The sequence below is a fragment of the Mustelus asterias genome, chromosome 5 (genome assembly GCF_964213995.1).
Source record: "Mustelus asterias chromosome 5, sMusAst1.hap1.1, whole genome shotgun sequence".
Taxonomy (NCBI): domain Eukaryota; kingdom Metazoa; phylum Chordata; class Chondrichthyes; order Carcharhiniformes; family Triakidae; genus Mustelus; species Mustelus asterias.
In genome coordinates, this window is record NC_135805.1 from 24,444,376 (window position 1) to 24,460,106 (window position 15,731).

The 15,731-nt window shown below is 41.3% G+C and overlaps 1 protein-coding gene across 5 annotated transcripts in view; it reads right to left on the bottom strand.

Annotated features, from left to right (window-relative positions):
* Positions 1-15,731, bottom strand: part of tmem87b (transmembrane protein 87B) — a 60,913-nt gene that overhangs the window by 22,732 nt on the left and 22,450 nt on the right. For 3 of the 5 annotated variants that reach the window (XM_078212271.1, XM_078212270.1, XM_078212273.1), the window contains exons 6-12: positions 15,195-15,257; positions 14,929-14,970; positions 14,292-14,391; positions 12,699-12,760; positions 11,329-11,512; positions 9,228-9,327; positions 3,905-3,998 (exon numbers count right to left, since the gene is read on the bottom strand). In XM_078212271.1, the coding sequence (XP_078068397.1) occupies positions 3,905-3,998; positions 9,228-9,327; positions 11,329-11,512; positions 12,699-12,760; positions 14,292-14,391; positions 14,929-14,970; positions 15,195-15,257 (645 nt within the window). Of the gene's footprint in view, positions 1-2,691; positions 2,768-3,904; positions 3,999-9,227; positions 9,328-11,328; positions 11,513-12,698; positions 12,761-14,291; positions 14,392-14,928; positions 14,971-15,194; positions 15,258-15,731 lie in introns of all 5 variants that reach the window. The other 2 variants (XM_078212274.1, XM_078212272.1) reach the window with 1 other exon arrangement.

Sequence of the window (15,731 nt, forward strand, 5' to 3'; positions counted from 1 at the left end):
ATGGTCCAGGATTAGTCTTTTCCTCAAAGTCATTTTGAATTAGGTGGCATAACAAGCAGTACATACTTTGCAAGCCTGGCCCCAACTTATTTTATTGCTCTTGTACATGTCTGGTTGGCCTTACTTCAGGTGATATTGCAGATTCCTGCAAACCATCAAATTCCCAATCTACTGAAGTTAACAAAATCTAATAAACAAATTCTACCGAGCACTAGCACACAGGAACTAGGTCACTAAATTTCCAAATATAATAGATGGAACAAAATTTGAAATGCTCCAATAATTTCTACAGAAACATTAAAGTCACAAAATATTCTGGATGTAGTTACATAGAGGATTTTGCTTAGTCAGAGAAGGACTGTAGTTCACGGCCATATATTGTGACACCATGATTCCTGGCCAGCATGGAGATGATTGGGTAAATTGTGCCAGGAAACCACACTACTATCCGACTTTACACACACTTTGCATTATATAACCACATTTTATTGGTAAAATAATCAATTTGTAAGATGTAACTATCCTTCACTCGCTGCCATGTGGTGGAAACCCACGTTTATCACAAGTGGGCGGCACGGTGGCACAGTGGTTAGCCCTGCTGCTTCACAGCACTAGAGACCCCGGTTCACTTCCCGGCTTGGGTCACTGTCTGTGCAGAGTTTGCACGTTCTCTCCGTGTCTGCATAGGTTTACTCTGGGTGCTCCGGTTTCCTCACACAGTCTGAAAGGCATGCTGGTTAGTTGCATTGGCCATGCTATATTCTTCCTCAGTGTACCTTAACAAGTGACTAGGGGAATTTTCACAGTAACTTCATTGCAGTGTTGAGGTGGACCTAATTGTTGACACAAATAAATAAACTTTAAAACAAGTTGCTGCAGTTTCATTCATGCACGAGTTCCCTTTGCTGCACTTCCCAGAGACTTTTCTTTAAAAAGACTCCATCGATGGACTTTGCTTCACTTGCTATATGCAAGCCCTGCACCACTCCCAATAAATTTCCTGAAAAGAAACTCAAGTTGCATATGCTGATACTGCATTTATCTCAGTTTACAATTTCATCTTTATAATAATTCACATTTCTAATATTCAAACTCAGTATTTCAGTCAAAACTCCATTCAAAGAAAATTAGTTTTAAAAGTTGCAAAATAAATCTCATATCAGTTGGAATTCTTTGCAAATATGAGTTAACAAATAGAACAGCTCCCACGGCTGAACTGCTTTAAGGCCATCTGGGAGAGCAAAGAATTTGATGATCTGCAACACCCAGACTTTCTTCAAACTAACAAATATTCTAGACTGGTAGTTACTGTGTGAGAAACTGCACACAATCAAAGATACATAATGTAGTCAGGTAGTGAAAACAATAGTCTATTGTTCTCATGGACAAAACAAACTCTCATTATACCACCAGATAAAACTGCTTTCATTTAGTTCCAGTCATGAAGTGCAAGCTATCCAGCTCATACACCAAGGTGATATGTGTTGAGGAACGCATCATAAATCATAAATTTAGTGTTTAGTAAATTTACATCATAAATTTAGTGTTTACATGGTTGGTTTAAAAATTTGACATGAACAGTTACTGCATATATTGATAGGGTTTGGTTGCAGTTAATAATGGGGCTTTGACTGGAATGAGGCTCAGAGGCATGCAGCATTAAGACAAGCTTAACTATTGAAAAATAACCTGAGAGGCCATCCCTAATTGCCCTTAAGGTAATGAGTCACATTTTTGTGGGGTAAATATTTAGAAGGGTTTGAAAGTTTATTAGTGTCACAAATAGGCTTATGTTACACTGCAACGAAGTCACCATGAAAATCCCCGAGTTGCCACACTCCGATGCCTGTTCGGGTACATTGAGGGAGAATTTAGCATGGCCAATGCACATAACCAGCACGTCTTCAGGACTGTGGAAGGAAACCCAAGCACCTGGAGGAAACCCACACAGACATGGGGAGAACATGCAAACTCTGTACAGACGGTGACCCAAACTGGGAATCGAACTTGGATCCCTGGCACTGTTAGGCAGCAGTGCTAACCACTGTGCCACCACGCCAACCACAGTAGGGTAGTTAGGAATCTTGTTGGTCTGGGGGTCACATATAAGCCAGACTTCCTTAAATGACGTTAGTGATCCACCACTTTTACAATATGATAGTTTTATGATCATTTCTGATGCTAACTTTTTAATTGTAGATTTATTTAATTAATTGAATTCAAATTCATGAACTGTCATTGTGAGATTGAACCTCACATACCCACTCAATTGATTAGTCCAGACCTCTGGCATGCTAATCCAGTAACAGAATAACTACGCTACTGCAACCAATAGACTCCAGTACAACAACAGGAATCAAGTGAAAGTGCTACTGGTTGCCTAAAATTCATTGCAGAAATTGACAGAAAGGCAGGGGACAATCCTATTGCTGTGCTAAATTACATTTTCTAAAATAAATATTACACTTGGGCCCAAACTTTCAACTTCAGCAGAGGTGCTCTCAACTGGCAATATTGGATCAGCTAACCATTATAGCCACCCCCTTTCAGTTGAAGGGGTATCGAAAGAGATGGATCTGATATCCTCCATATGCACTGATAGGGAAGCTGAAAATTCTGCCCATAATCTCTCGTTATCGAAACAATTAATTTCAAGATCAATATTCAGAGATCACAGGAAATTCGAGAAGGATATGAACCACACAAAACAGGAATCAATTAATGCTAAAACTATATCAGCCACCAAGACTGGCACACTTCTTCGATCCTGCAGTGTTAAAGAAAGTAAAGGTTAGATTTTCTTAGAATTGGATTCAATTTGATAAAACAAGTCTAAATAGAAAAGAAAATCAAACTTCAAAAACAGACGATAATAGAAAGGATATTATTTCCTGTTAAAAGACAAATTAAATCCTAATCATAGTTAAGCAGATCAACAATGCAGACATATGCAGAACCTATACGGATATAGTAACTTCAACATAAATGTTTCCTTCTCCCTCCCGCTACAACATATTGTGGCGTTCAGGTGCTGCACCATGGAGCAATGCAATACAGTTTGAGTCACCCTAACATAGCAAGTTTTTCATCACTGGTGCAGCATCATGAGGGGAAAGGGAAGCAAAAATATCACAAGACAAAGAAGGCCATCAGATTCATCCATTCAAAAAGCCTACACACCCCCTGACAGCTTCCAAGAGCTTAAATAATTCCAACATTTTCACAACTTTTCTATCCCAATTATTACCTTCTACACAATTTTTGCTTACGTTCAAAATTAAAAGCTAAATTCTATCAATTTTTCCACCCAATTTGGTCCTCTCAGAATTGGGATCAGTCTTGTTGGCCCTTCCCAATCCCATCTAGGTTTTGAATGTCTCTTTTGTGTCTTAGTGACCAGAACTGGATTCAGCACGAAACATTCAATGTGACCAGATAACTCGGCAGCTTGCTTCCTCTGGCGTGTACTCTACTGATTTAGTTATATAGTTCAGCATTGCATTTTTCTTTTTGATTGTGGCTCTGCAGTCACTGAATATGTTTAGTATAAATTTTAAGAAAAATAAAGCATTTTTGAACTGGATAAAATGAACTGAAAAATTCCTCACATTAATTAAACCAAAAAGGACCACCTAAAATAAAAATCTAAGTAACCCGTTAAGAGTACTGGAGTACAGTCCAGTAGGCTCTATGATCGATTGGTACCATGTCGTTTTTAAGCACTCAGTTTTCATCTTATTCTTCAACTAAATTTATGGTTTGGGTCATTGAAAGAGAAAAAAGACATTTGAAAGAACGCGAGAGTGAACCACAATTTACATAAACAGTTCTCTATTTAGAAGTGTGAGGCAGTGAAAAAAGGTGCATTCTGCATCTTAAATTTGCAATAATTGGTCCACTTTACCCCTGTAATTCTCAAGACTCCTTCGACAGCTGCAAAAACCAGGTAGAGCGCTCCCAAGCCAATCACTCTGTGCATTACCGTGCCTAGTCGAGGTCTGTATAAAAATAGCACAACGGTTAAGAGAAAAACGTCAAATATATTTACTTCTAACAATTAGCCTTTTGGTCATTCAGGAATAGGAGGCGGCCATTTAGTCTTTTGAGCATGTTCAGCCACCACTCAATTAGACCCTGGCCAATCTGCAACTCCAGATACCCACCTTTTCCCTCATCCCTCAATTTTCAAACAAAGATTGATAGACTTTTGTTAGCTAAAAAATATTAACAACTGATCAAGCATCAATTACCATTTGTGGAAAAGAGTTCCAAACTTCTAACACCATTTACTTTGGAAAGGTCTGGCTGTAATACTTTGGCTACACTTCCAGTTGTAAACTCTGCAACTAGTGAAATAAATTTTACCTACCTACCCTACCTGTCCCCAAAATTTTGATCAAATCATTCCTTAACCTTCTAAATTCCTGGGAATACAAGACTAGTTTGTCTAATTACTTTTTGTACCAGTTGTTCTTGAATACTTGGACAATTTGTTAAATCACAGTCTCAGACAATACATTTATATACCACCGTTAAATTTCTTGTCCATCATATATAGATGGAAGGATGCAGATGATGGAAACTTCTTTGAGCACTTTACAGATGGGACATTAAAGAATGCCTGTGTGGAGGAATGAGCATAAAAAAAGAAATCAAACTGAAATTTTAAGGGGGATTTTGAGGTCAGGAAAAGTAGTAGCAAGGCAAGGTGGTTTTTCCAAAGGCACTCCAGAGGCCAGAAGTATGCTGAAAGATTAGCTTCAGAGCCAGTTGAGGGGGCAGTGCAACCCCAGAAATTCATAATGAGAAGGATGGAAATAAAACATACTGCAAGAGATGGACTGCGGTGGACTGAAAGGATTGAGTATGTGGACTTTAAGAAAGAGGTTGTGCTGGAATCTTTGAATGGCATCAAGATAGATAAGTCGCTGGGTCCAGATGGGAAGTACCCCAGGTTACTGTGGGAGGCGAGGGAAGAGATTGCAGAGCCTCTGGCGATGATCTTTGCGTCGTCGATGGAGACGGGAGAGGTGCCGGAGGATTGTGGATGTGGTTCCTATTTTCAAGAAGGGGAATAGGGATAGCCCGGGTAATTACCGACCGGTGAGTCTAACCTTAGTGGTTGGTAAACTGATGGAGAAGATCCTGAGGGACAGGATATATGCGCATTTAGAGAGGTTTTGTATGCTCAAGAATACTCAGCATGGCTTTGTCAAAGGCAGATCGTGCCTTACGAGCCTGGTGGAGTTCTTCGAAAATGTGACTAAACACATTGACGAAGGGAAGGCAGTAGATGTGGTTTATATGGATTTTAGCAAGGCGTTCGATAAGGCCCCCCATGCAAGGCTTCTAGAAAAAGTGATAGGGCATGGGATCCAAGGGGCTGCTGCCCGGTGGATCCAGAACTGGCTTGCCCAAAGGAATGATGTGGAGATGCCGGCGTTGGACTGGGGTAAACACAGTAAGAAGTTTAACACCACCAGGTTAAAGTCCAACAGGTTTATTTGGTAGCAAAAGCCACACAAGCTTTCGGAGCTCCAAGCCCCTTCTTCAGGTGAGTGGGAATTCTGTTCACAAACAGAGCATATAAAGACACAAACTCAATTTACATGAATAATGGTTGGAATGCGAATACTTACAACTCAGTGGTTGGTAAGTTGATGGAGAGGATCCTGAGAGACAGGATTTATGATCATCTAGAGAAGTTTAGTATGATCAAAAGTAGTCAGCACGGCTTTGTCAAGGGCAGGTCGTGCCTTACGAGCCTGGTTGAGTTCTTTGAAAATGTGACCAAACACATTGACGAAGGAAGAGCGGTGGATGTGGTCTATATGGACTTCAGCAAGGCGTTCGATAAGGTCCCCCATGCAAGACTTCTTGAGAAAGTGAGAGGGCATGGGATCCAAGGGGCTGTTGCCTTGTGGATCCAGAACTGGCTTGCCTGCAGAAGGCAGAGAGTGGCTGTGGAGGGGTCTTTCTCTGCATGGAGGTCAGTGACCAGTGGAGTGCCCCAGGGATCTGTTCTGGGACCCTTGCTGTTTGTCATTTTCATAAATGACCTGGATGAGGAAGTGGAGGGATGGGTTGGTAAGTTTGCTGACGACACCAAGGTAGGTGGTGTTGTGGATAGTTTGGAGGGATGTCAGAAGTTGCAGCGAGACATAGATAGAATGCAAGACTGGGCGGAGAAGTGGCAGATGGACTTCAACCCGGATAAGTGTGTAGTGATCCATTTTGGCAGATCCAATGGGATGAAGCAGCAGTATAATATGAAGGGTACCATTCTTAGCAGTGTAGAGGATCAGAAGGACCTTGGGGTCCGGGTCCATAGGACTCTTAAATCGGCCTCGCAAGTGGAGGATGCGGTCAAGAAGGCGTACGGCGTACTGGCCTTCATTAATCGAGGGATTGAGTTTAGGAGTCGGGAGATAATGCTGCAGCTTTATAGGACCCTGGTTAGACCCCACTTGGAGTACTGCACGCAGTTCTGGTCACCTCATTACAGGAAAGATGTTGAAGCCATTGAAAGGGTGCAGAGGAGATTTACAAGGATGTTGCCTGGATTGGGGGGCATGCCTTATGAGGATAGGTTGAGGGAGCTTGGTCTCTTCTCCCTGGAGAGACGAAGGATGAGAGGTGACCTGATAGAGGTTTACAAGATGTTGAGAGGTCTGGATAGGGTAGACTCCCAGAGGCTATTTCCAAGGGCTGAAATGGTTGCTACGAGAGGACACAGGTTTAAGGTGCTGGGGGGTAGGTACAGAGGAGATGTCAGGGGTAAGTTTTTCACTCAGAGGGTGGTGGGTGAGTGGAATCGGCTGACGTCGGTGGTGGTGGAGGCAAACTCGTTGGGGTCTTTTAAGAGACTTCTGGATGAGTACATGGGATTTAATGGGATTGAGGGCTATAGATAGGCCTAGAGGTGGGGATGTGATCGGCGCAACTTGTGGGCCGAAGGGCCTGTTTGTGCTGTGGCTTTCTATGTTCTATGTTAACTCACTTTGTTTTGTTTCTTAAAGACTTGATTAGTTGTAAGCATTCGCATTCCAACTATTATTCATGTAAATTGAGTTTGTGTCTTTATATGCCCTGTTTGTGAACAGAATTCCCACTCACCTGAAGAAGGGGCTTGGAGCTCCGAAAGCTTGTGTGGCTTTTGCTACCAAATAAACCTGTTGGACTTTAACCTGGTGTTGTTAAACTTCTTACTGTGTTTGCCCAAAGGAGGCAGAGAGTGGGTATAGATGGGTCTTTTTCTAAATGGAGGTCGGTCACCAGTGGTGTGCCCCAGGGATCTGTTCTGGGACCCTTGCTGTTTGTCATTTTCATAAATGACCTGGATGAGGAAGCAGAGGGATGGGTTGGTAAGTTTGCCAACGACACGAAGGTTGGTGGGGTTGTGGATAGTCTAGAGGGATGTCAGAAGTTACAGAGGGACATAGATAGGATGCAAGACTGGGCGGACAAGTGGCAGATGGACTTCAACCCAGATAAATGCGTCGTGGTCCATTTTGGTAGGTCAAATGGGATGAAGGAGTACAATATAAAGGGAAAGACTCTTAGTACTGTGGAGGATCAGAAGGACCTTGGGGCCCGGGTCCATAGGACTCTGAAATCGGCCCCGCAGGTGGAGGAGGTGGTTAAGAAGGCATATGGTGTGCTGGCCTTTATCAATCGAGGGATTGAGTTTAGGAGTCCGGGGATAATGATGCAGCTATATAAGACCCTTGTCAGACCCCACTTGGAGTACTGTGCTCAGTTCTGGTCGCCTCACTATAGGAAGGATGTGGAAAAGATTGAAAGGGTGCAGAGGAGATTTACAAGGATGTTGCCTGGATTGAGTGGCATGCCTTATGAGGATAGGCTGAGGGAGCTCGGTCTTTTCTCCTTGGAGAGACGTAGGATGAGAGGAGGCCTAATAGAGGTGTATAAGATGTTGAGAGGCATAGATCGGGTGGACTCTCAGAGGCTTTTTCCCAGGGTGGAAATGTCTGCTACGAGAGGACACAGGTTTAAGGTGCTGGGGGGTAGGTACAGGGGAGATGTTAGGGGGAAGTTTTTCACACAGAGGGTGGTGGGCAAGTGGAATCGGCTGCCGTCAGTGGTGGTGGAGGCGAACTCAATAGGGTCTTTTAAGAGACTCCTGGATGAGTACATGCAGCTTAATAGGATGGAGGGTTATAGGTAGGTCTAGAAGGTAGGGATGTGTTCGGCACAACTTGTGGGCCGAAGGGCCTGTTTGTGCTGTAGTTTTTCTATGTTTCTATGTAGAACATTTGTAAAATTGAACAGAATGAGGCAAAATATGCTGCTTCAAATAAATTTGTTGGGACATAAAGAACCAATGCATTTGGACAACAAATGGATGTGCAGTTCGGGGCATGATTTTTAAAAAATTATTCGTTTACAGGATGTTGGCGTTGCTGGCTAGGCCAATCCTAATTGCCCTCAAGGTGGTGATGCTGAGCTGTCTTCTTGAACCTCTGCAGTCCATGTGGCGTAGGTACACTCTCAGTGCTTGTAGGAAGGGAGTACCAGGATTTTGACCCAGTGACAATGAAGGAATGTGCTGTTGTTCCAAGTCAGGACGGTGCGAGGCTCTGGGGGAACTCGCAGATGGTGCTTCCACGCAAGTGCCTTTGCCCTCCTAAGTGGTAGAGGTCTTGGGTTTGGAAGGTGCTATCGACGGTGTCTTGGTGAGCTGTTCCACTCTGTATCTTGGTGGTGGAGGGAGTGAACATTTAAGATGGAAGATTGGGTGCTAATCCTTGCTTCATCTTGGATGATGTTGAGTTTCCTGAGTGTTGAGAGCTACACTCACCTGGGCAATTGGGGGTAAATGCAGGCTCTGATGAATGCAAATGCTATCTATGATTGGCTGGGTGTGGGGGTTCATGACACATCTGGTGATAGGCCTGGGGGGTGGGGGGGCGAGGGAGTTGGTATTGTCTACTCTGCCCTTTCAACATGGCACCCTGATCTCAGTGCAGGCAGGCTTTGCCAATGTATTGAGGCACCCCCCCCAAGACTGTGACTCCCTAGCCAATTGAAATTTATGGGCGAGATAACACTTCTTGTTAGGCCGGTATAGCAACACATACACAGAAAAGGTAAGTCAGCCATGATTTAACTGAACTTCCTGCTCCTGGTTCCTATATTCTGAAAACTCATTTACATTTTCAATGAAATTTATATTCAATGAAATTTATATTTGAGTAAATACTTACTTAACTATTCCATATCCCAAGCTTACAATAATTACAAGAAGCCGAGCCAACGTCCTTTTCACAGCAGAAATAAGCTCTGCAAAGACTAGGAGACCTTGCACTGCAGAAAAAAGAAAAGAAACCCATTAGGTGCCTCTTGAACTTGCCACGTACAATTTCAATGTCAGCATTTAAAATATTGTTTACTGCGCTCAAAGTGATGAAGTAGCGAGTCAGTAACTGGAGGCCAGCTTCATTCACCCTTGCAGTCAAGGACAAGGAAAACAAAGGGAATTGACAGGGTCACTGTCACACAAATCAAGAGAAATACACCACTGGAAACTCACTCTTCCTTGATCAGCACAATTATGCAAATGATAGCATTGGTAGGACTTTGATTTCCAATTCCCATTTTTTTTAAATTAAGCAAATCAGCAATATTTTTGGCTCAATCAGGAACTTTAAAATGTTTCTTAATTTCAAATGTTATGAATTCAAAATTTGGAGACACTCAATTTAAATAGGAAGAAAATGGAGAATGGTGACAATCTGATTAAATCATTCCAATATGTGATTCTGCTCTTGGTTTAAGAGTGATCCAATGTTCTTACTTCTATATTTTTAATGAACCTTCAACAGAATTTCAACTGGTATATTTTTTTTAAGTCTCCCTTCTGTTTCCAAAGAAACTGGCATTTCATTTACTTCAGTTTAAACATTCAAACCACATTCGCATTTTTCCTTGTAAAATTAAGATCTCTCAGCAACAAATTTATTCCTGTCTCATCATTTTGCGCTCACATATTCATCATTGGTGAAATGGAATACAGCTACTGGAACTGAGACACAAAGAGCCCCACAAACACAATTTGTTGTTCCAATAGGAGGAAAAACATTATTGCAACAAAGGTTAGAATCTACATCACCAGAAGTACTCTAAGAAACTCGATGTACTGTTTTACTCAAATCCCTCCCCAGCCAGATACTATGGTTATCATAAAATCGATGGTAGTCATGATGTGGAGATGCCGGCGTTGGACTGGGGTAAACACAGTAAGAAGTTTAACAACACCAGGTTAAAGTCCAACAGGTTTATTTGGTAGCAAAAGCCACACAAGCTTTCGGAGCTGCAAGCCCCTTCTTCAGGTGAGTGGGAATTCTGTTCACAAACAGAGCATATAAAGACACAGACTTAATTTACATGAATAATGGTTGGAATGCGAATACTTACAACTAATCAAGTCTTTAAGAAACAAAACAATGTGAGTGGAGAGAGCATCAAGGACGTCTGGAGACAATACACATCTTTTTAGCCTGTCTTGATGCTCTCTCCACTCACATTGTTTTGTTTCTTTAAGACTTGATTAGTTGTAAGTATTCGCATTCCAACCATTATTCATGTAAATTAAGTCTGTGTCTTTATATGCTCTGTTTGTGAACAGAATTCCCACTCACCTGAAGAAGGGGCTTGCAGCTCCGAAAGCTTGTGTGGCTTTTGCTACCAAATAAACCTGTTGGACTTTAACCTGGAGTTGTTAAACTTCTTACTGTATCATAAAATCTACAGTGCAGAAGGAGGCCATTTGTCCCATTGAGCCTGCACCGACAACAATCCCACCCCACCCAGGTCCTATCCCTGTAACCCCACATAGTTATCCTCCTAATCCCACTGACACTAAGGGACAATTGAGCATGGCCAATCAACCTGACCCGCACATCTTTGGACTGTGGGAGGAAACCAGAGCACCTGGAGGAAACCCACGCAGACACGAGGAGAACATGCAAACTCCACACAGATAGTCACTGGAATTGAACCCGGGTCCCTGGCGTTGTGAGGCAGCAGTGCTAACCATTGTGCCACCATACCGCTCTTTAGTCAAAATGGTGGACAAGAAAACAGCATCAAGACTCATGATATCAGTGGTGCACATTAGCCTGCAAAAGATGCACTCAAGATTGGAATACACTGGAATTAAAAATTAGAATCTAAAATAGGTGATATATTCTCAAATCAATTGATCACTATAAAATGTGTTCAATGCACAAGCTTATCTGTTGGTGACATTTAATATGACAAACAACTTAACTCCTATTTATTGATCAAAGGAGTAACTGAACATACCAGATATTCCACGAGAGTTTGTGTTCTGATATTCTGCATAGAAAACCGCTTTCTCCAGCATCCCAAGAAAAATAACTCCAGCTATCCAGAACTGTATCCTCAATAAATCTTTCCAGTAACATGCAGACCAGATCAGCCACAAGATGCCATAAAGTATATATAGGATGCACATAACCATGTAAAACTGCAAAAGAAGAACATATCAGAAGAAATTACCAATTATGTACAAAAAAAATTAGATTCGAAACATTAGAGCATTAACACACACAAGGGGAAAAATTTAGCAACATCCCCATCCAAAATTGATGAGCTCTGATGGGTCCCAGAATTCTCAGCTTGTAACCAGCCTACCTACCCACAGCTGGTCTAGTTCAGTTTCTCAATTGTAACCCCCAGATGTTGATAATGGGAAATTCTACAAGGCACAAGTCAGGAGTGTGATGGAATAATCTCTATTTGCCGGGATAAGTGCAGTTCCAACAACACTCAAGAAGAGAATTAAGGAACTTTGTTTACCAGAATAGAAAAGCAAAATAATTTTTAAAAGGCATTAAAACTTGTGAATGTTGAAGTTCAAAAAGACTTGGGTGTGCTGCAATTGTACAGGGCTTTGGTAAGATCACATCTGGAATACCGCAATACCATGTGCAGTTTTGGTCTCCACATTTAAGGAAGAATATACTTGCACTGGTGGCAGAAGGTTGGTTCCTGGGATGTCACAGTTGTCCTATGATGAGAAGTTGAGCAAACTGGGTTTATATTCTGCAGAGTTTAAAAGATTTGAATCTCATTGAACCATTAAAGAATCTTGGCAGGGTGTACAGAAGCTGTTTCTGCTGACTGGGGAATTTAAGGGACAATTCACTAACTTCATTGCAGTGTTAATGTAAGCCTACCTGTGACACTAATAAATAAACTTTAAACTTTAAAACATGTGGGCACAATTTTAGGATGAGGAGATGATCATTTCAGTCTGAGATGGAGAGAAATTTCTTCAAAGGGTTGTGAATCTTTTAAATTCTCTACCCTAGAGAATTGTGAATGCTCCATCATTAAGTATCTATATAAGACCAAGATGAAAAGGTTTTTGATTTCTTATGGAAATAAATGGATATAGGGAGCAGATCAAAAAAATTGAAGTTGAAGCCCAATCAGCCATGATCGTATTGAATGGCAAAGCAGACTCAATGGGCCTTATGGTCTACTCCTGCTCCTATCTTGCATTCTTGAGATCACACAGCTAAGCAGATAAATAACGCAGTTGGATTAGCAAGGGATGGCAACATTCTTTACCATTTGATTTAACATAAGCATGCAGTGACTAAAAATCTGTCATTATTATAAACTGAGGATAGATACTCCATACTTACAACCATCAGTGGAAATTCAGTTGCTGAAATGAATCCATGGGAACCTTGCATTAACACCAGCACTGCAAAGATACTTCAATTAATTATGAAATTCTGAATAAGATTATTTGAAAATAATCAGGTTCTAAATTTAAGCTAAAATCATTTTCTAAATAAAACATCACATTTCTGGATTAGATCAAAGAAACTGCAGCACAGGAGACCATTCAGTTCAGCAAGCCAGGCAGCATGGTCAGTGCAGGCTTGGAGAGCTGAAGGGCCTATTCCTGTGCTGTAATTTTCTTTGTAAGCTTACAGCAGACTTAACTTTGACTTCACTGTCTGCCCATATATGAAAGTCCATTTAACTTCACTGTAAATTATTGAAATAATTTAATCAGCTAGCTTTGCAAACAGGAAAAGCCTTGAATTTATACAGCGCACATCCTGGGGCTCATTACGAATGGTAATCACTGTTGTAGGAAACTCTACAGCAGACTTGCGTTCAGCAAGCTCCCACAAAGAGCAGTGAGATAATGACCAGATAATCTTTTATTTTAAAAACATTGCCCTGGATTCTTATAAATCCACCCGAAAAGAACAGACCTGGCCTGTATCTATTGCCTCGGCTAAAAGATTACACATCCTATAATTACATATCACCAATGGTTTGATTTTTGTAGCCAATGGGGCACATAAACATCTGATTTTGGAATAAGAGCTGAAAAGCTGAAGCACTGGTTTCAACTGTTTACATTTTTATTGACTCATTTACCAGTTTTTGTCAACGCAGCCAAGAAATCAATTCATGTTAGTTTACAAAAACTTGCATTTATATAGCACCTTTTACGATCCCATAGAATCCTGACAGAAAAGGAGGAAGCTGTTTGGCCAATGAACCTGCATCGACAACAATTCTACCTAGGCCCTATCCCCGTAATCCCACGTATTTAACCTACTAATTCCCCTGACACTAAGGGGCAATTTAGCATAGCCAATCAACCCCACCTACACATCTTTGGAGTGTGGGAGGAAACCAGAGCACTCGGAGCAAACCCACGCAGACAGCGGGGAGAACATGCAAACTCCACACGGACACAGTGACCCAAGCTGGGAATCAAACCCAGGTCTCTGGCGCTGTGAGGCAGCAGTGCTAACCACTGTGCCGCCCATTATGATCCAATAACTTGGATCATAAAAATGCTCTACATTGTACACATCTACGGTTACATATTTAATGGTGGTTTAATGTACCCGAAATATTCAAATAACCAATGGATTTAGTTCTATGCAAAAAAAGAGCAAATCCATAAAATGCAAATCTTTACATTAATTTTGGCTGGCTTGCAAGTTCCTGCATTCTTTAAAAAGAAAAATTTTAAGCAGGAATGGGAAACAGTAGAATAGGATGAACTACATAGCTCCCTCAAGAAGCAATTCAGACACAATGGCTGAAAATGCACTAAAGCTTAGCTGGGTATTCCGTATTGTACTATTTGGTTCCTATGCGTTAGCACAGGTATGGTCAAGTGTGTATAAATATATGAAGATACATTTTTAAATGAAAGCTACTTCATTCATTTTTTTAAAAAAATTGTATAGATTGAAATTTACCTGTTAAACTCCAGTTACTTTCTTTTCTTTCACCGAGAGGTTTGATAGAGACAATAAATAGATATGGACCATCTCTCCAGGTCTGTGCTACAACGTCATACTGAAAAAAAAATACTCAGTTAATTTGCAAACGTTCCCATGCACAATCTGCATATGTCCAGCTCCCGTGGAGCTCAGCATGAAAGGTTCACACCAATCCTGATCTGTGCAAAGTTCAATGATTTTTGCCAGGTTAGCGAGCCTTGGCGACTTGTGGGAAAAATTCACAGGCCCTGCTTCATAATGCTTTCCAATAGTCTTTGGTGGAAATGTTATGAGTGGATGTTGAATGATGACAGATCAGGCTCAATGGGAACCTCCATATAAACAAGTTGAAGCTCACTGACAAGTTTTCAAACACGTACATTCACCATTTGGAAAGGTTACTGAAGGGTCGCCAGGGCCCCAAGAACAAGGAATTAACACTTTCAGGAGTTCAAGGAAGGAAATTGGTAAGATAAAACAAAAATCCTGTTCATTTTATTCGACACAACTCTCAAAGGATTGTGTAAAATTTGTTCATGAGATACAGCATTAATAGAATCAAGCTTGTATAAAATTGAATTTAAAATGACAATATCCACAAGTAACCTTGTACCTTTTTAGTTGTGATGTCTCTTTTCCGTAATGAATGAGGGTTCTGAAAAAAAATTTTTACTTTAGCTGTCTCATTGGCTGTGTTTAATAAGTCACAATCATATTTGTAAGGGTCACATTTAACAAATACCTTGCAGATTGAGTATACTCAATGATTATAATTTATATAGAATCATAAATGAAACTGAAAAATAAATTGCATTAAAATCAAGAGGAATAGTCTCATGATGTGACAATTAAAACACCGTTAAAAAATAGATGCAATACCTTATCACTTTCAGACACTCGGACACTGGTCTTGACATTCGAGTTGTTTTTTGCCTCTACATTCTTGAAAAAACATACAAACGTTATGCTCGGGTTTACTCAGATTACAGCTCCTGAACTGAAGACACTATCTACCATATATCATAGAATCATAGAAACCCTACAGTGCAGGAGGTCATTCGACCCATCAAGTCGGCACGGTAGCACAGTGGTTAGCACTGCTGCTTCACAGCTCCAGGGACCTGGGTTCGATTCCCGGCTTGGGTCACTGTCTGTGTGGAGTTTGCACATTCTCCTCGTGTCTGCGTGGGTTTCCTCCGTGTGCTCCTGTTTCCTCCCACAGTCCAAAGATGTGCGGGTTAGATTGATTGGCCATGCTAAAATTGCCCCCTAGTGTCCTGTGGTTAGAGGGATTAGTGGGTAAATATGTAGGGATATGGGGTAGGGCCTGGGTGGGATTGTGGTCGGTGCAGACTCAATGGGCCAAATGGTCTCTTTCTGCACTGTAGGGTTTCTATGATTCTATGAAGTCTGCAC